Source organism: Helobdella robusta, assembly GCF_000326865.2.
Source record: "Helobdella robusta unplaced genomic scaffold HELROscaffold_14, whole genome shotgun sequence".
NCBI classification, from domain to species: Eukaryota; Metazoa; Annelida; class Clitellata; order Rhynchobdellida; family Glossiphoniidae; genus Helobdella; species Helobdella robusta.
Genome location: NW_008703782.1, coordinates 3406273 through 3427906, shown reverse-complemented (window position 1 = coordinate 3427906; position 21634 = coordinate 3406273). Strand labels below are relative to the sequence as shown.

General features: G+C 32.5%; 3 protein-coding genes across 3 annotated transcripts; 1 reads left to right on the top strand and 2 right to left on the bottom strand.

Moving 5' to 3' along the window:
• Nucleotides 1-750: 750 nt before the first annotated feature.
• HELRODRAFT_190709 (hypothetical protein) lies at nucleotides 751-7047 on the bottom strand (the record flags this gene model as incomplete). The annotated part of the gene is made up of 10 exons (XM_009014849.1): nucleotides 751-826; nucleotides 1546-1789; nucleotides 2733-2862; nucleotides 3186-3370; nucleotides 4157-4304; nucleotides 4615-5084; nucleotides 5376-5471; nucleotides 6008-6119; nucleotides 6244-6473; nucleotides 6945-7047. 10 exons carry the CDS (start codon nucleotides 7045-7047, stop codon nucleotides 751-753), a joined length of 1794 nt encoding a protein of 597 aa, XP_009013097.1.
• Nucleotides 7048-8326: 1279 nt separating this feature from the next.
• HELRODRAFT_169013 (hypothetical protein) lies at nucleotides 8327-12360 on the top strand (the record flags this gene model as incomplete). Its single annotated transcript, XM_009014848.1, has 6 exons — nucleotides 8327-8452; nucleotides 9701-9843; nucleotides 10472-10641; nucleotides 10829-10992; nucleotides 11546-11784; nucleotides 12231-12360. The coding sequence occupies 6 exons, from the start codon at nucleotides 8327-8329 to the stop codon at nucleotides 12358-12360; spliced, it is 972 nt and encodes a 323-aa protein (XP_009013096.1).
• A 476-nt stretch (nucleotides 12361-12836) lies between these two features.
• On the bottom strand, nucleotides 12837-19956 carry HELRODRAFT_169012 (hypothetical protein; the record flags this gene model as incomplete). Its single annotated transcript, XM_009014847.1, has 13 exons — nucleotides 12837-12866; nucleotides 13089-13259; nucleotides 13479-13546; nucleotides 13871-13954; nucleotides 14078-14213; nucleotides 14339-14491; nucleotides 15645-15733; nucleotides 16049-16151; nucleotides 16335-16514; nucleotides 16629-16679; nucleotides 17005-17135; nucleotides 19468-19756; nucleotides 19909-19956. The coding sequence occupies 13 exons, from the start codon at nucleotides 19954-19956 to the stop codon at nucleotides 12837-12839; spliced, it is 1533 nt and encodes a 510-aa protein (XP_009013095.1).
• Nucleotides 19957-21634: the final 1678 nt, after the last annotated feature.

The following is a 21634-nucleotide window of genomic DNA, read 5'->3' as shown; positions in this document are numbered from 1 at the left end:
GTTAGCTAAAATTAGGCGTTAGTGATCTTTTTTTGGTTCATCACGTAAATTTTTGGTTGATTTTTGACCAAAAACTGAGATTTACTGAATTTTAATAAAAATATTCTCACAAAGGGGAGTATGGTCCCCTTAGATCCACTATTGCATGAATCTGGTACAAAATTCTCTATATCAGCGTCATATTCCAAAAAAATCGAGCTTATAGTGTGTGCTCAGTAATTCAGTAATAACTATTCGGTCGATTCAAGATACTATATATCAAAAACGTCTGGATTTGCATTGCAAAATCATACATTTTCATACTTATGTGATTGAGTATTGAATGAATCTAGTAACAATCTACAAGCTTAATTCACTATTTATGCGCCACATACCTAAAAATAATTGTGTTATAGTACGTAGTTCATAATGATAACTATTCGTGTCACAAAACTAAAAAAGGATAAATATTTATGTCTAAAAACTGAGTTTTACTGGCTTGTAATAACAACACTGCCCACAACGGGGGGACATCTGGTAAATGTGTGTACTTGTAGTCGTAGTATCGTTATTCAAGAAAAAATGTATTGCGTGGTCATCGTCTGAGCTTCAAGTAAAAATGGAATGTTTGGCTGGAATCCCTCTGTTATATTGTAAAACTTACTGGAAATCTTTGACTTCACTCATTTATTACGTATTACACACAGTTTCAAATTTATTTTTCACATAATTCAGCCCTGCTAGACAAAACCCCAAAACTTTTTCAGCATTTTATACTGTTTGTTCCGTGCCGCTGCATTGGAAGTGTTCTGTCATTTGCCTTCTTATGTGATCAGCTTCAAGCATCCTAAATTCCACGATTCAATTTCGTTATTGTCATTGATTTTATATTCGTTGCAGCAGAGCAGACACCTTTAGGCAAAGCAAATACGCATGACTTTGCAATGCGCCAAGATGCAATTGCAATTCGCTAAGTATAGGCCTGCCATGGAATAAATTTCAGTGTAAGTGCACGGAACACAACCATTATAATTCGCTGATTTCCAAAGCATCAGCTAAGACCGTCCCAGATATAACAATACGAATGTAATAACTTCAAACGCATGAAAAGAAATCGTTAAATTTTTTTGATTTATAGTGTGATCTTGCAGTTCTGCTTTGAAATCTTTCGCAACGTTTCGAATCAAATAATTTTGAATTCATGGTAAAAACTTCTTCATCTATGTAATGCATAAATGAATAGATGACATGAAATACAAGAATACAGCTTTCAAACAAAATTTCCTTATTACAAATGAAAGGACGACGTTGTCTCAATTTCTTAAGAGTGTAATTTGAATACGAATTCTTTCACAGAAATATTGAAAATCTGTAAAATCTGTGATGTACGTCTTGATTATAAGACAAAAATTTGCACAGCTGCTTTATGAAATGACATGACATGCGATACTTTATAACATTTTCAAAATCGATATAACTAGCGCTAAATTAAACAAGATCATAATTTGATGTTTTCGCAAAATGTGAAGAAACTCAGCTGAATTTGACTGATTGGTAGCAAAGGACTTGTCAGCGTTGACAGATCGATGAGTGTTGTTGAAATCATCCTTAAAATGATCCTTTTCCTTTTCAAAATTGTTGCGATGAGTTGAAGAATTGAAAGTGTGATGATGAGGATGGAGATGAGGATGGAGATGTGATTCAGATTGTTGTTCATCGTCTTTCAAATTGTTATCACCAGCGTCAAACATTTTCTTTTGATGCTCCGTCCGATGGTTCAACCAATTTCTTTCCGATTCTTTTTCCTCAACTTTAATGGTTTTAAAAAATCGAAATTTTTTTTTCTCAAAAATTTCAAACTTCTTATTATAGATCATTCCTTAATCATTTACATCACCACTGCCATCAACATCCCCACCACCATTCACATCACCATCCACATCATCACCACCATCCACATTAACATCATCATCACCAGTCACCATCCGCATCTCAGACAAAGCTGTCAATAAATCACCATTAAATGCAGAACTGCAACTTTGCATCTGCCACGACGATGATAAGCATCTACATTGAAAGAAAGAAAGTAATAGTTTCATCGATAGCCATTTAAGCTGAGATGACAACTTCAATACATATCAACAACTACAACAACAACAACAACAACACAATAACAACAACAAAAACATCATCAACAACAACAATAACAACGCATCAAAAACACTTCAAAGAGTACTAAATATTTCTAGGTTTTAGTTATCTCTGAAAAACTTTATCAACAATTCTGCCATCTTTTAAACCAGTAACAACAAAATTTTTATTATTTATTTTATTTTAATTATTTATAAATTTATTTTATTGTTATTATTATTATTATCCATTACCAGCAATTTTATTTTTGTTTTTTTTATCTTTCCGTATAATTCCCTTCCTAGCCTATCTCCAAGTTATAACCAACAGCAAAAAACACGCGAATCAACGCATCGGACACACCGCACGCCATGGAGGAGATTCTCTCTGCATTTGAAGCCGGTCAATGCGATAGCAGTGCCGCTCACCTTAACCATTAAACCATTGTTACGCGTCTTTTAAAGTTTTAATAATGATATAGTCTCGTTAATAAACCATTCAATTTTCAACCTCTGAGGAATATCTAAGAGAAAATAATAATAATAATAGTAGTAGTAGTAGTAGTAGTAGTAGTAGTAATAATAATAATAATAATAATAATGCGCCGAACATCGGCCACTTACTTCTATGAAGCCGCACGACGTGTGAGGTGGTGCCGACGCTGTTGCTGGCCAGTAGCGTGTAGTCCCGGAAGTGCTTCACACTCGCCCTCCTCATGAACAGTTTCATTTCCAGGCTGCCGTTGTTCAAGTCCTGTCACGTGGCGAATGTGGGTGAATGGACGAATAATGGATGGAAGAAATTGAGGTGAATTTTGTTTATATATATATATATATATATATATAATATATATATATATATATATATATATAATACAACATAATACAATAAATTAACCATTATTAACGATTAAAAACACTTTCTAAAGCGAAAATCACATACAAGTGACGTATATACAATACAGAAATCAATTAAATTAGCCATTCAAATGGATATACTCCAAAGAAATATGTTGAACTGAACACAATGAACAATGTTGATTTGAAAAAAAGAAATAAATTCAACTGTCGACCTACCATTACAAGAGTCCAAAATTCAAAAGCAAGTTGTCCTTCATGCAAATTTATAAGCGTTCCATTTTCGTTCTCTATCGTCCAGAACAATGACGTCATCTCTGGCTTACCAGTCACGTGACATTTCAAATGAACGTTCAGTGCACTTAAGCGAGATTCCGCATGGAAACAAATAATTATCGGCTTGTCTGAATTTGTGAATTATAGGAGGAAAGGTGAATTGTAAGTATTTGATGAATTATGAAAAGTTTATTACGTATGTATATACGAATCAATATTTTGTGAAGTATAAAGTTAAAAGTACTTGTCAAATGAAAAGTTGAGCGAGGATGTATGTTTATGTTAGGCAAAGTTAAGTGAAATTTATATCAAAAAAATTTACATAAAATGAAAAACATCAAAGTTTACATCTACAATATTAAAAAGATAATGGGATAATTCATTTGTCAGCGAGTTAGCTCAGTCGATAGAAGTGCCATGTCTCGTGCAGTTACGCTTTGGCCTGGTTCGAATACTGTAGGTCCGATACTCAAAGGCTATCACACGCCGTAAGTGTATGATGCGGTGCTTGCGTACATAACTCGCGTGTGTGCGTACGTCGTTTATTGGGTGTACAGTCTTCGTGGCACGCAGGTTTGAATACAGGAATGGTATGTAAGCGATTATGCATATGTCAGAGCTGAAGGATGAAGAATAATAAAAAATTATTCACCTGTGTCAGTCTTGATATATTTAGTCGCATCTTAATTTTTTAAACAAAATCATGCAGATGAAAGAAAAGGTTCCTTCTTTTTCATCACATAAAAAATAAAAAAGTTTTAAATAGAGGAAAAAACAGGTACAGCTTAAACGTGGCAAAAGCATAAAAACAAAACTGAACAAACAGGAAAAAAAATAAAAACAGGAGAACGCCTGCAACTTTTTAAACTAAAATGTTTACAGAGGGAAGATCATAAATAAGAAGAAGAACGGACACAGAACGTTGATCAGAGCAATGGCTGATGTGTCTGAAATCAAACCAGAAACACTGGCTGAACATCTGATTTGTTTGTTGTCGTCTTCAGCAGTGAAGAACATTCGGTCAGACCATCTTTCTGTTCTCTGTACGATTCGTCTCAATCCCTGTCCATCGATCGATGTGTTTGTGTTTTTGTTGTCTAACATTCAGTGGTACAATACTATTTTATTCAAAATTTTTAAAAAATAATATTTAGTTTATTTTTTTCTATTCGTTGAAAAAGTTTCGTTTGAACGACACAACAAACAGTTCAAAAGTCCAAACAGTGTGCCAAACAGACAGAATAAAAACATAAAATTCGTGCTTTGCAATATGCTATTCACGTCAGGGTGAAGTAGAAACTTGCATGAAACAAAAGATAATAACTTGCAACGTAAAATTTGCATCATAAAATTTACATAAACGCCTGCCAACCTTCTGACCAACGAGCGTGAAGTTACTGAGCACGTGGAAGAGGCCAGTGACCTCGTGACCTGAAAAATAAAGGGACATGATTGGTGGAGGAGTGCCACCAGTGCAAAAACAAGTGATCAAGGTCGGTCGATTTTCTATGAAGGTCAATGTCAGCGGAAATGATGATGACGATGATGGCGATGATGACATGCAAAATGAGTTGGAATGAGATTTTGAATGGTTGACATTGGTGTTGCTGTTATAATGTATTGACGAGCAGTTGTTTAGCACGAGAAAATTGTGACATTCATCTTTCTTTTCGGTGTCAGGGCATCTGTGTAAACCGGCGTTGATGTCATTTCTGTTGCTGCTACTAACGTTCCCGTTGTTGATGTTGTGATTGTTGTTGTGGTTGTTGTTGTTGGTGGTGCTACTGTTATTAAGATGCAAAAGATGCGAGTCAGCGCGTATCTCAATGCTCTCTACCCTACCTGGATGTTGGGTTGTTGTTAATCATCTTTGTAATAATTTTCATGACAAATATTGTTTTTAACTAAACAAATTTTTATTTAAAATTTTTTATTCAAAACTAATAAAGAGAAAATCTCATTTGTATTAATGTGAATATTGACAAATTTTAACGCACTATTCTAACTAATAATATTTCAAAACTATAAAACATTGATAAGACCTTAAAAGTATATTTAAATTATATCAAAATCAGCGTATGACAATAAAGCATAACGCCATGGAATGTCAATAAATCCGTTGCATGATCAGACCTTTGACGAAAAGATAGTGTGTGACAGAAGCCAGATTTGTAGATCTGTCTCCTTTTATCAAACATGTATAGTTGCCCGTGTCAAACAAGGAAAGATCTTTGAAGGAAAAAACATTTGGGATGGATAAAAATGGGTTAAGTGAAAATGGGATAAGACGGACATTTGCGTGTAAATATAACACTACACTAGTAAATTAATCAAATTAGCATCGTATTAATGTTTAATTATTTATCAGTGAATCAAATAGTAAATCTATTATCATATTCTCAATATTTCATCACCATTATTATCATATCATCTCTCTCTAAATAAATGGCTTAGTTTGATAATCAATAATTAATTTAATTAATAATTAAATTAATTAATAATAAATTAATAATCAGTGCCTTAGGAAAAAACTTTCCGTGAGAAGTTAGATTTTTTTTTCAAAAAAATTTATGTTTTTATTTGCTTATTCTACATTTGTTCATAATATCAACGTCAAAACATGTATTCTAATTTAACAAAAAGTTGCCATTTTTACGCAGCTGCAACTATTTATAACCAAAAATCATAAAATTTACAGAGAGAGGGGGTGGGTTTCAGCCCCAAAGGCTGCCACGGCAACACCTCTGATGACAATTGCTACTTACTATGAATATGTAGTCTAAGTTTGTATTTATGGTGCCGATCTGTGAGGTGCACGTTGAACCTAGAGGTTTGTAGAAAGGGAGGGAGTATGTTGCTCATTAGATTCACTGCCGTCTGCCAGTTTAATTAATTAATTAATCAATTAATTAAATAGTTAAATAATAATAAATTTATTAATTTATTCATAATTTTGATGTTATCACGAGCATCCCCATAGAAGATGTTCTAATGCACTAACCACTTCATGCTTCTGGTGCTTCAGCCAAACGGCTGGATACTGGAACATGCTGTAACTGTCGTCACCGTCAAACTCGCACTCCAACACTATGCTCTGGTTGGCGTTCAGTACCAACACCTGACTGATCGTTCTCATTGCTACCACTGGTAGAGGTGACGACGACAATGACGACGACGATGACGATGAAGATGACGATGAAGATGACGACATCATTCTTGATATCTGATTAGCTAGAAACGATTTTGAAAAAATATTCATTGAGATGATGTAAAGTTATCTAAATAAATTTTAAAATAGCAACCCAAAAAAATCTGTTGACGTATTATACATCGATTGGAAAAAGTGAATATTTATCCGCACATACATGGTCAAATAATAAAACAAAATAACTGCATCAGTAACGTAACACTACTTAAAATCAAAATTAAATTTCTAAAAAATAGATAGAATTGTGAAGACACAGACCCCATCTTGCAAACGCATCACACACAACACACATACAAAACACACACAAAACTCGCTCTCTAAACTTGCACACAAACAAACATACACACAAACACAAATTCAGATTCAGACGCATAGGCTGGGCATGACTAAATTCCTACAGCATCTCTCATGAGCTGATTTCGGAAGCAATACACTAACACACAATCAAACGCATACATCCAAACACACACACACACACACACACACACACAGACTCCATGAAAAACACAATTTTCTTTTAAAAGGAAAGAAATCAAAAGTAGCGGGCAGACAGGCAGACAGACAGAAAGGCAGACAGACAGGCGGACAGACATACATAACGTCGATAACATCTCAATCTTGCCACCTCCAGTCTTTTTATAATAAATTATGACATCATTTTCATCCGACTTAGCATTTTTGCTTCCAACGAATGCAAAATCAACCAATAAAAAATGCTAATCTCGGTTAATATTATTATTTAATAACTATTAAGTTAGTTATTAAACTGAATACGATTTTATACAAACTTAGACATTTTGAAATAAGATAAATAATTAATTTTAATGATTATTAACGACTAATTAATGAGATTAATATTAAATTACTGTGATGAATAAAATAAAAATACAACGTTTAATTTTAAAAATACTGAATTAAATCAAATCACACGCAACATTGAAAAGAATTTTCTTAAAAAAATATATGAACACTAACTTGGTTTGATTAAGGAAAAAATAAAAAAAATAATAAAAATCCTAAAAAGTTTAATTTTGTTTACAACTCTTGTATCCATTGCAAAACTGTCAAATAAAGTGAATGACAGAAACTAGCTCCCGTTTGAAATAATTGAATAGACGGCACGCAACACTATTCATATTTCATTATCTGCACCTCATATCGATTGAGAGAGCCAATATATATTGCTTTGCATGCATCTTCATTGTTCATTCGTTCTTTCGACTGTTTTCATGTACCATGTGAGTTATAAGTCTGCTAGCAAACTATTCTATTGAGTTAATTTATTTTTGCAAGTTAATGGCACACACACACACGCGCTCAAACATACATACACACGCGCGCATACACACACGCGCATACATACACACGCACATATACGCTTGACTATTGAAAAATTACAACACATTAATTTGTGAATATCTTGTCGAGAAAAAGTGTGCATCAAAACTTTTAAAATGTACCTACATTCAAATTTGTACTTTTTATTCAAATTTTGCAAAACAATGCTGTTCTTTTAAGAGAGTTGCAACAATTTTAAACCAAAATTTGTTACATTTAACCTTAGTCCTAACGAAAATGTCTACTGCGGGGTACTTCAGCTGCTCTATTTGGCTCCTCTCCTTGACTCCGCCTATAAATTCAATACAGTTTAAACAAGATAAGTCTATTGTTTCTAACAATGGGATTTGTTTTCTTAATACAATAACTATCATAGGTTTCAAGCTCGATCGTAATTTATTTATCTATGGTTTCAAATTCGAGCAAAATTTAATTGAATATCAATGTTTTACAATTCGATCGTATAAATCTGTTGGGAGAACACGTGAAAGCACGTTGGTGATTATTTTGATCATTAATTCCATTGATATTTTCGGCTATGGCTCATTCGGTAAAAGTTCCTTTAGCCTCAACAGACGTTTCTAAACAAGATTCTGACATATTTGGCATTAGAGCCTTGGCACACAAAATTGAAATGGGAACATTCATGAAAGATTCTTCGAAAGTGAGTATTTATTTATTTCACTTTTTATAAATCAAATTTTTGATGAAAATTTGAAAAAAAATTAAACCGATGAAAGTGATACAAATAAATTTTTTATATCGCGCATCATGAAATCTTTCAAGTCTCTAGTTCAATGAGCGTATCTCTGTTAAGTTTTCTTTATGTTATGTGATAATGTTCAAATAATTATTTCACTTTTGTTTTCACAATGCCGCCGATGTCGTTATAAATGGAATCACCAACTTGTGATAAATTGACATTCAAATCAACTGTATTTTCTTAGTGATCTGTCTGAAATATTAATTATTTTTCACATTTACAAGCTTGTGACTTTCACACATTGTACATTATTGGTTTATACGTGAAACCAACTTGTGATTAATTGACATTCAAGTCAATTGTATTTTCTTAGTGATCTGTCTGAAATATTAATTATTTTTCACATTTACAAGCTTGTGGCTTTCACACATTGTACATCATTGGTTTATACGTGAAACTTGTATGAAACTTTACATTGATCACTGAGCGTATTTTATATAAGCTAAATGGTTTTGAACCGAAAAAATGCATTTGCCATTGCCATGCCTGAACCGTCAGATTGATCTAGCTATCTTGAATATTATTTTTAAATATTTGTAAATTACCAAACATTAACACCAAACACTAAGATTCAGAAATTTGTTTTTTTAAATATATTAACATGCCTAGTGTGCAATTAGAATAACGCAATTTTTAAAATTTACTTATGCGGTTTCCTTGTGTCTGTTTGTTTAAAATCTGTCAATATAATTGTTTTTCTTGGTAAAATTACTTTACATTTATGTTTTAAAATTAACAATGTAATTACAGAAATCAATAAAAACAATAATTCGAGTTGTATTAAATTTAAGCTAACTTATTAAGCTATTGAAAAGAATGCAATGTCGAATGTCGACTTTCCGGGTTAAAATTTTCGAGTCCAGACTACGGATATCGGGCCCAAAACTTTTTTTTAAACTTTCAGATCATAATTTCACTTGAATATCACCACTAAATGAAAAATACTTTAAAAACACTTAAAATAAGTCAATGCAACAGTTTTTATTAGTAAAATAACATTACATTTATGTTTTAAAACGTACTGAAAGAAAATTAGGTGAATTTATACAGATTTTTAGAGATTATTTTTAATATTTCGTCATTTTTTAAATATGTTTCATTATAATTTATATTTTTCATTAAAAAATTAAACGTCGACGGTGTTACTAGATCGATCCAAGAGAGTATTTCAAAACTATTAGAAAAGAATTCGATCAAAATGGCAAGGAAGAAGATCTGGACGATATGGACAAACTCATGTTGAATAGCAAAAAGCCCAGAACTCGGGAGAACTTTTTCGAGAAATTTCTCAGGTCTCAAAATCTTAAAAATTTGGAACCAGACTTCGTTTCGATCCTTCTAGAGCGAGAATACTACAATAAACAAATTCGTCGTCCACTCAACAACAAAAAAAATTCTAAAAATATTAATAAATAATATAATTTAATTATTATTTGCTATATTAAAATATCATTACAATTATATTATTAATAACAGAGTAGTATTTTAACCAGATCTAAAATTTATATTATAAATATTTTTAAATTGTTAATTTATAACTAAATTAATATTTTTTCATTTTTTTGGTCATAAATAATGAAAGAAAATTCAAAAATTAAACATTTTTTGTAACTATAAATTTTTTGCAGCACATAGTTCATTTAAAAACTTGTTAGAGATTGAAACATTATCAGTTTTTACATTTTCCATCAGGCAGACATTAAATTATTTAATACACTTAAACACTTGGAAATGTTTCGTAAATCCACTTCCGTGAGATCTTAGGTTTTTGAAAATTTTAATGTTAGCCCTGAGATACATCAGTCCGTAACCGATCCATGGTGGTAAGTGCGGAATGTATGCCACACAAAACCATGAAAAAATAAAAATGAAAGCCGAATTACAAGCGGTCATTAGAATAATACAATCAACCTTCGAAAGAATATCACCTAACGAAGAGACAGTTGAAACAGCTACACAAAAGTCTGAAATTATTCTACCAGCGTATTCACCTGCGGATGATGTCGAGTGGGATGCACGTGTTAACTGCGACACACGTGCTAACTACGTTGCACACGTTGATGAAGATGATGACGAAAACGATAATGAAGGTTTTTGAAAAATGTCTAGAAGTTGACAGTAATAAAAATACTGAAACTTTTGATATTCAGTGGGACTACTACTCGAATCTTTCTGTGAACAACTCACCTGTTTTCATTGATAAGAACGACAGCATTAAACTAAAGATTAATAGCGTCAGTAAAGATGATTTTAATGTTAATGAGATTATGAATTCAGGACAAGAATTTGGGACAGATAATGTTTCTAGTTTTGAGCTGACGCTTCCAACATGCAACCGGAAAAAAAGCTTTGTTCTCATAAACCTGGATGATGACGTCAACGACGGCTTCATTGCTAATGAGGATGAGATTTGCATCGCTGCATCACTGATCGACAACAAAGTTGTCAACGATTGACCTTACAACATGCATCAAAGGTACCCGTCTGGTCATTCTACACATAATAGACTCAATAGAAAGGGCTTTCCTTCTATTGAGTTTTGTCTGAACTTGAAACAAGTGCAGTCAAAATCTGTAAAGGACCACAACAGCTATCTATGGCTAGAGAAACAGAAACGATGGAAACGTGGTGTGACCCGAAAAGGAATAACGCAGGTTTCAAGAGCAAAGACCTGGTCTGGTTGTACAACTTCGGGCGCAGAAAAAGACATTAACCGGCGATAATCCCAAAGAATTGGAAAGGTCGGTACAAGATCACTAACGAGATAAATGACGTGATATACAAGACCTATGATTCAGGAAGAAAATGGACAAAGTTGAAAATTATCCATTCGAATATAAGTAACGCCTGTATTAGGGTCTAACAGGCTAAAATGGGGGTAATATTATAACCACAGAAATGATCGAATTGTTCTGCAATCATTCAATTATTATTACTTTCGTAATCATTGGGTTATATACCATAGATTGTAAAATTGTATCTATCCTAAAACAGGGAGTATGTCCTAAATATGAGGTTTCTAAGGAGGTTTCTAGTCGAGGTTACAATCGAAGAAAAAGCGAAGTCATAAATGGGATTTATGTAGTTTATGTATTAGTTTATTTTTTCTATTATTGTTGGTATTCAAAAAAACGTTCAACAAAGTTTGCGTTGAAGCAGTTGTGTTCATCCGTCGGAAATCTTGAACCTAAGGATAAACGAACTTTTGACTATCTATGGAAGCTACAACACTGGTTGGTATAGAGATTATTGAAGTTATAGCAACGGTGTTGGTAGTTACGAAAGTCAAGAAGTTACAACAATATAATGGCCTGAGGTATTGCAGAAACTATTTAGCGTAATAATAATGATAATAATAGTAATAATAACAATAATAACATCAGCATTTATGATAGTTGGGATATTCAGTTGTAATCATGGACATGTATTGTTAAAACCGTAGGAATGACTAAATTGCGCTATATTAATTATTTGACTAGTGTTACCTTTGCTATATTTGTTGTCTTTGGATGGAGGATTGTATAGAAAAAAAGTCTAGGCTATGTATACGTTCTGCGTGGTCAGGTTTGCAGTCAGGTTTCCCGCAGAGAAAGCGGAGTCGTAAATGTGATTTATGTAGTTATTTGGATTAGTTTATTGATTCTATTACTGTTGGTATTCAAATAAACGTTCCACAAAGTTTGTGTTTGAAGCAGTTGAAGAAGATTCACCTATCGGAAATCTTGAACCTACGGAATAACAAACACTTGATGATCGTTGGAAGCTATGGCTGTAATAAACGGATTCCTGATCTTGGTAGATCGATTTAAGTCGTAAGTAAAATAAATATTTAAAAAGTAGTTTTGACCAGTATTTAGATAGCCACTACTGATTTTTGTTTGTTATAAATTTTTCTAAGAATTAGTATTTTTAATAATAATTTAAAATGTTCACGACACGCGTGAAATATATGAAAAACGACATTTGATTAGTAACACAATTAATAGAAAAACATCAAATAAAATATCCTAGATGTCTAGGTGATTGAATTCCACTTTAAATTAAACTTTTATAACCAGTTTAATTAATTTCATCGAAGCATTCTATTTTTTGCGAAATTACAAATTTACATAATGTCAGTTTATTTTAAGATAAAAGTGAGTTTTTTGCAGTTTTGTTAACAATTATAAAAGAATAAAAAGTATAAAAATATCACATCAAGGAACGGGCAGATAATTTCATGCATACAACAAAATGTTCATGGTTTTATCAAAAAATTAAATTCCAGAGAAGCTTTGTGTTGAACTCATGCTCTTCTGCCACCCAGTTTGATCAGCTGTCGTAGTGATATAATTTTATTTCATTAATGTTGGTACAAAATTCATATTTACTCTTCAATAATTTCTATGATTTAAATGATCATATTCCCTACTTAACACAACATGACAGCTGAGTTACGTAGTTTTTTTTATTTACTTCCTTATCCTAAAAATTATTTATTTAATAAACAATGACACACCAAATCCTAAAATTAGTCAAACAATTCAAAGTAACTAACCCCAACGGCGGGAACGCAAAGTTGATCAAGCTTGGCTTGAAGTCTCCTACCGAACTCCTCGTGAACTGAGGCGAAGTTGTACACTGCCCTTCTGCGAATGAACTCCTTCGCGTTCTTCAGATGGTTGGCGATGTTCTCCACCAGTCTCTCTCTTTCGTCCGCTTTCAATTCCTGGCGCAGAAAAAATGTTTCATTTCGGTTAACCCTCACAAAACAAACAAATCAATTTTAATATTATGCACCATCTCATACGACTTGATAATTTAAGCCATCCCGTCAATAGAATCAGTGCTACCGTTTTGTCGTTAAATTTGCCGAGCGCTTTTTCGAATTTAACAAATTGAAAAGGCTTCCGATAATTATTAATGCAATGAAACAAAAAAGAAAAACCTTTTCCCAGAAGGTGGTAGCTTGGCTGAAGTTATCATCATTGCGAGTTTCGTATCTGGACACATCACCTGAAATGTAATGAAACCTCAAGTATGTTTGTTGTCATTTACATATGGTAATAACATGTTTGCTTAATCACGTTTAGATCTATAAAAAAATTTATTAAACAAATGAATTAGAGTATAATAGTCACAGTAAACTAGAGTTCATAAGTTGTAAGCTTTAAATAGACGATGAAGTCACTGTTATAGCGTAGCGGCGAATTTAATTTCATCCTGAACAGGTTAAGATACGATTAATATGTAAGTTTAAAAGTTTAAAGGTGAAAATAATGAGTGATAGAAGATTTTTAAAATGTTTACTAAATATGTTAGAATGTAAAATTCATTCACCAGTGGTGCAATATCGTGACTCAAAGTAGATGGGCTGCACGTCCGGGCCAGTAAAACTGTTGGGAAAGTAGTTCGGCGCGTCACCTAGAAAATTTTTTGTCATTTTGTATGTTACTAGTTTCAATAATTCAATTGTAATTAATACTATTAAGTATGTTAAACAGTACAAATTTCATGCATTCATATAAATTTTAAGCATATTGGGACCTTGGTTGCAAAAGGTCTGCGGACCATCCCTCTGGTAGTTGCTCACTCGTGCTCTGTAGGGGCAATTGACTGGCAGTTGGTTGTAATTGGTTCCCAGACGATATCGATGTGTGTCGGAGTAGGAGAAGAGGCGGCCCTGATTTCAAATGTTTTTTCCGGAGTTTGTTGAAAATATGAAGCATCTAGATATACGATATGAAAAAACACACTCTCCATATCATTTAATAAAGGTTTTACGGTTGGATTTCTGCAAAAACATACATGGAGCATTTTATCAGGACTTGGCTCAATGCCAGGCACCAAATGTGCAGGTGAGAATGCCACTTGTTCCACCTCTGCAAAATGATTTTGTGGATTCTTATTGAGGACGATCCTCCCGTATGGCATTTCTGGAAACTCTTCTGCCGGCCATTCCTGTATCAATTGTTGTCAAGCAACCGCAGTTCATATCATTATAATATTTTTAATTTCGATTCGAAACGCGCGCCATTCAGACAATTTTTGAGTTTGTTGAAACGTTTATAATATTCCAAAACATTGTTGAGTGAAAATGTTGGAGAGTTAAAGTGTGCAAAATTTTCGGTGAATTGCTTTTAATTAAATTTTAATATTAATGCTTATAAAAATGTTCAGTCAGATAATGAACTTGAAAACTTTTTAGGGGGATCTATTTTTAACCGCAATTCACCTCATCCCATGAACGTTCATAGGCGTGTTTGGAAGATCAGGCAGAATAAATTTTTTAAAACAAAATTGCTCGTAATTTTTATCGACTCCAATAGCCGTTAATATAATCAGAGTTAATTGTGATGATGAAATTCCATTAGCACGCAATTTATATGAAGTCTTGAAGGTCCATTTTTCATCTCATTTTCTGATTAAACGGATTTATTATTATTAGGCAAATGGAAACTGGAGAAACAAAACTTCAACTATTGCTGACTTTTCTAATTTCTGGGGCAAAGTTTATTACACAGACCTCTCAAATTTAAAACGATTCCTGTGCAATTCGGTTAAAAATTTGTAAATTCGAATGCCTGTTCTGTCGCTTGGTAACATTTTTTTATGAGCACGTGATTTCAATAATTCAAATAAATTAAAAGAATTTCTTAAATATGAAAAACTGAACAACTTTGGAAGAAGGAAACTATTAGTTGTTAATGAAACATAGGATGAACAACTTGTTGCGATATGGCTTAGTTGTTACACGCTGATCAGATTGAATTGCAAAGACGATCCTGAATATTGTTTCGAAAAAATGATGATGAAGGAATCGAGCTGGAAACATGTCATGGGTATCAGTAACAACAAATTGCAAAATGAATTTCATTTGACTTTTGAAAATCAAACAAAGCAAAATTTTATAGCGCAGTTATTGTGTTGGCGGGGCATTGCTTGCTACGACAATAAGAGGGTCTGAGTGCAAATGAGTCTTTACTGTTAAACTTAAAATTGTATGACAGCTGAAAATGGCTGAATCACGTGTGTTCAAGAAGAAAGATTATCATTTAAAATTTCGAAATGTTCAAAAATGTGCAACTAGTAATATTTTGTGAACGAGTCGAACCTTGGTGACGTCAAATGGATTGAATGATGTTTTTTCGGCTTGTTGGTAAGTCATAACTTGAATGTTGGTCGTCCAGGACGGGTACAAGCCTGTTCAAAAGTGTCAGTATTTAATAAATACATTTAGTAATAAATGTTAACACAGATGAAAATAAAATTTATACGAATACGTCAGCAATGTTAAAAAGAACTTAAAAAATAATTCCGTGCAAATAAAAAAGCTTCGTTTATCTGAACGGCGGCTTTCGATTTAGCTCTAAAGAAGCTTATTAGATAATGGGAAAAAAATTTTTTTAAGATTTAGAAGCACAAGTGATAAATGTTAATAAAACGTTAATGGCTCCAAATTTAAAAGCGTTTTAAAATATTTTACGTAGTATAGTACTCTGGACGAATGAAATGAACCTTGTTCAATAGCATTGTAGAGATCCTTGGTGGCATAGTCTGGATCCTCTCCCGCCAACTTCACAGCCTGGCTCGTTGTTAAATTCTGTATGCCTTGGTTGGTCTGTTCGAATTAGAAAATATATTAAACAATCAATTAATTAGTCAATGTTTAAAATGATCAGTATGAAAGGTACGGTTGATTCCTTCCTACCTTCCAAGATAATTACGCAGTATGGTAATAAGCGAGCAGTAACAAAATATTTGTTGTAAAAACTTGAATGAGAAAAAATATATTTGAGCGAACTCTGTGAATGAATTTGCAGTAGACAGGCTCCCCCCGGCAGTTCACCAACTTGAAGGTGTTCGTTCCGTATCCATCCATGTGTCTGTAGCCATCTGGAATGCCCTTGTCACTGAAGAGTATGCACACCTGGTAGGTTGTCTCTGGTCTCAGGGAGATGAAGTCCCAGAACATGTCTGCGTCCTAATATTTTTCCAAAATTATTATTTAAAAATAAACGTTTGGAACAAATTAAAAACAATCTGGAAACTTTATAAAAAGATTATAACTGATGATAAAGTGAAGGGGAGCAAATACCCTGAGGTTCGTCTTTGGATTTCTTTTCTGGCTATGATTCAAACTAGGAAACTGGAAATAAATGACAATCGGCAATTATGATTACTATTTATCAAACTATATTTATGTTTTTCAGTATGAGAGAAAACTGATGTTACATATAAATGAAACAGTTCGATGTTTTTGTCAGGAGTAAGTTGTGAACATGCATGGAAAAAGTTGATTCTATGGTAAGTTTATGAACAGTGAAGTCACATCAGCACATGTGTCATGAATCCTAAATTTCGACAAACGAACTGAGTGCACTAGCACACGAATTATCATTAATGAATACGTAAATGACCGTTCATCAGAAGAATAAAAAAATTAAATAATATTAAAATCCAAATAACCATACCAGTATGGGATCTCTGATGAAGAAGATTGGGCTGTTATTGCCCACTATGTCCCAATTGCCTTCCTCGGTGTAAAACTTCGTGGCAAACCCTCGCAAATCACGCACGGTGTCTGCCGACCCCATCTCGCCCGCTGATTTCAAAAGGTTCAATAAATTTAACATTAAATAAATCGTCATGGAGAATGAACAACAAAGTTTTTCAACAGAGGTAGCAAAAACTAAGTAATGTGATACATACACGAGGAGAATTAATTTTACATTTCAAATCATTAAGAAAAGTTTCAGTTGGGTAACGTGGAGCAAAACGTGGAATGAGTACTTTTTTGAAGCTGTTGAAAATTTATTTCCATTTTTTGCGCATCAATTGAAAGAACAACTAGTTGATTATTTTACGGTACGGTCTCAACCTAACGAGAAAAAAATAATTTTTTGGTGAAGTAACAGCGGGAAAACAAAATAAAGTAACCGAAAATCTGTTCCCTTCATGAAATCTTACACTTTTGTGTATATTTGAGTGTTAACGTTTTTTAAATTTGTTAATGATAATCGGTCAAAATAAAATGTTTTCTTCAGTGCAATGAAATCTTCTATCCTTGGTTATGGTAAGATTAGAAATGCCCATGACTCGCCCGCCAGAGCGTAGAAAGCTTCATTGAACGCAACCCAACTATGTATGCAAATGTTTGCGATGTTACTTATGCTAAGACATTGCTTGTAAAACAACGGAACTATAACATAGACACAATCTAATCACATTTATGTGCGTGTGCGTGCCTGTAGTGTACTGTGTGTATGTGTGTACATCGAATAATAAATATAAAAATATTATTCGTTATTGTTATGACATTATAATTCTCTCTCACAAGATCTCGTTTCACCATGGTTAAGTTCATTCATACACGTTTGTGTATGTATTTATGTAGCTTTAATGTTAATCTAACTTGCATATTCCCATATATATATATATATATATATATATATATATATATATCACATGTATATATATATATATATATATTTATTTATTTACATATTTATGTTTGGTAAAAGACCATAATTAATGCAGTAATTTAACGTTAATAAAATAAATAATGACGACAAGAATTCGGTTCGAAATATTGAGAAATGTAATAAAAAACAATCCAACGCTAGAAATTCTGTAGATTTAATAAATTACTGCATATATATATATATATATATATATATATATTTTTACAGTATTCTATAAATTCTACTGAACGTTTAGTTTATTTTCACCAAAAAACTTTAGTGAGAAAAATCGAAAAAACGAACTACAAACAAATTAACGCCAAACATTCGGTAGAATTTATAGAATATTGTAAAAATTATGGTCTATTACCAACATATATATATATATATATATATATATATATATATATATATATATATATATATATATATATATATATATATATGTTGGTAATAGACCATAATTTTTTTAATGGTCTATTACCAACATATATATATATATATATATATGTTGGTAATAGACCATAGTTTTTACATCATATTCTTCTGCTAGCATCATAAATAGTGACAAAGAAGAATATGATGCTATCGATGAAGAAAATGAGACCAAAGAAGACGACCAGCCAATTAAGAAACCTGACACCTAATTCGCATCAAAGTTCAATTTTACAACACCAAAGTTAATTTTTACAACGTCAAAGTTAATCAGCAAGGAGCACTGACGATGATTCATTCGGAATCGAAATATGGCCGTATTTGCAGCATGAATTCGAAAAATAAGTTTATTTTGAATTTTAATAAACTAAACGTTCACCAAAAAACTTTAGTGAGAAAAATCGAAAAAACGAACTACAAACATATTAACGCCAAACATTCGGTAGAATTTATAGAATATTGTAAATATATATATATATATATATATATATATATATATATATTAAAATATTGACAAAAATTGCATTTGCATTCAGTATGTTACCAGTTGAAAAAAAACTCAACAATGGAACTATAGATGGATATCTCTTAACACTCATGAATGGAACCACCTAAAACAACAATTCAACAATGTGAAAGCTGTGAACACACTGTGAATAAACCACGGACGAACAACGACTGAATACATTGCGAACGAACAATGCGTGAATCATGAGCAAAGAGCAGGAACGATAGGTAGGTACGCTGCAAACAAACAAACAATCAAAAGAAAGAATACACATACAACAAGAAGGTTCTATTGCTTGGAATATAACCTCATCTATATATTAATAATATTGTCGATCGATCCATCCACCTAGCACCATACTTTCCCTCACCAGCCCATCTCCAATACAGTCTCGCACGTTTTCCGCCATCGCGAATTTCGCAAAAATATATAAGCAATAAATGTGTTTACTGAATCGCATAGTTTACTGATTAAAAAAATTTTTAAAACTAATGAAAATAAAAATTATTTTTTTGAGAGTAGCGACTGACCGACAGTGGAGAACCTGACGAAGACAGGTGTCTTCTTTCCAACGTGCTCAAAAACTTTTGCCTTGCAGTACTTGGTGATGTCGTGAGTGACTTCAAAGTAGCCGTGAGCACCGGTCCCTTTTGCGTGCACCACCCTCTCAGGAATCCTCTCACGATCGAAGTGGGCCATCTCATCGTGGAAAACAAAATCCTGAACGAGCAGGGGACCCCGAGGACCAGCCGTCATCGAAGCTGTCTTGCTGCCAATCGGAACACCAAGGCTGGTCGTCAACTCGTCAACCACACAATTCTAAATCAAAGTTTTTGAAAAAAAGACATGCAGAATGATTTTTATTTCAATTTTGTTCATTAGTAAGACAATTTTTAAAAATATTTCTTTGATAAATTTTCAACAAAAGTATTAAATCGTTTAAAAAACAATTGTCCATATTATTGGCCAACCTTTTTCTGTTTATAGCTTTCAAGCTGCTGAGACGTTAAATCGGCCATCTTTTATTGACGAAATGAAACAGAAAAATAAAATAAATATTTTACAAAATTTGAAATCACGTCGTTCAAACAGACTTGAAAGTAATAAACGCCTCAATGATCAGACATTGCTTTATAAAGTGTACAGACAAAAGTGCATGCATGCCTTCTACGCTGTTGCAACACAATGGTTGCGAAACGGGAGGAACAATGAAGTTTATAACGTAACAATCAGAGAAACTTAGCTGCTGCAGCTTTTATATAGAATCATTATTAAAAGAATTCACTTTTGTGAAAATATTCATTCTGTACAATTTTCTAGTCATTCTTATAAATTTTGAGTTGGGCGACACAAATTCATGTTCGTTCCTTTAAATATGTACGTATCATAAATATGAAAAGTTCAGCATGTGTAGGCACACACATACATTTACAAACAAATTTTGAAAATTGTCTGCTTAGGTGTAATAATGGTTATTCTTAGTTTAAAAAAAATTTGTCATTTTGTTTATGTCTTAGCACAAACTTTTACTTTGGCTGAAAATGTATAAACTCTCACCAAAGGTACGTCACAAGTCCATCATTTTATACATCTCAACAAACAATTTGTATCTTGCAGATGTTTTTTCATATGTTTTTCTCTACAGAACGAAAATAATAAAGTTTCAATAAGGAAATGCCTCAAAAATAATGTCAAATTAATTCTGTTTGAACGCGCTTGTCTGTTTTTATTGAAACTTCTGTTGAAACTATATACGCTGTTTTTATTTAGAAAATTTTGTTAAATTGCTTCTATTAATGTTATTATTGTGTGTGTCTGTTTGTTGTGTGATGTGTGTGAGTGACGTACGTTGTGTTTGGTGTATATTAAGTTGAGATAAAATTGTATTAAATTGTATTAGATTGCATACCTGTGGATTGTGTGACGATTCTGTTTGATAAAAATTTTACGACGTATTGTGTCATGTTTGTTTTTCTATCTGTACAAGTGTCTTAGGTTCTTATGTTTCATTACCAACTCAATATTTCTAATAATTGTATGTATGTTTCATGATTTTTGTACAAATTTAATCCGTTTATTTTGTTCGAAACAATAAAACATTTTTCAATATCGCCATGTTTAGACGACTTGGGCACAACCGAACGAGGGAGCAATGTATAAAAATTGTAAGACGTTTATTTGTAAGACTTTCTTCTAAACTTTATTTATAGTTGCATGCGTTTTCTGTGAATGTACGGTTTAGCTATCAAACTTTACGCAACCTATCTAACAGAAGTTTTCAAAGCTTTAAGCATAAAAGAATGAAAATTTTTCATCTTTTTGAGAAATTGTGAATCAACTTTGATCATTTGGGGTATTTTAAAATATTTTAATTAATCGGTTACCTTTTTGCCTGACTTAATGTAATATGGGATGATCTGTTTCTAAAAATTCTTTACTAGATATGTAGTTTGTTAGGAAGATTTTTGGATTTTCTTAACCCACAAAATCACTCAAAGATTTAAAGGTACATTTTTGGCTTCTTTCCATATTAAAATAGTTTCTACTAGATTCTAATAAGTTCTTTTGAAATCAATGAAAATCTTTTTGCATTGTCAAAGCGAGTTGTAGCTACTGTTTGGTGTTTCATGAAGAAATCTGTTTATTGCTTTTTAAAATATTAACGACCAACAAGCTTGATCCATCCCAATCAAAAAA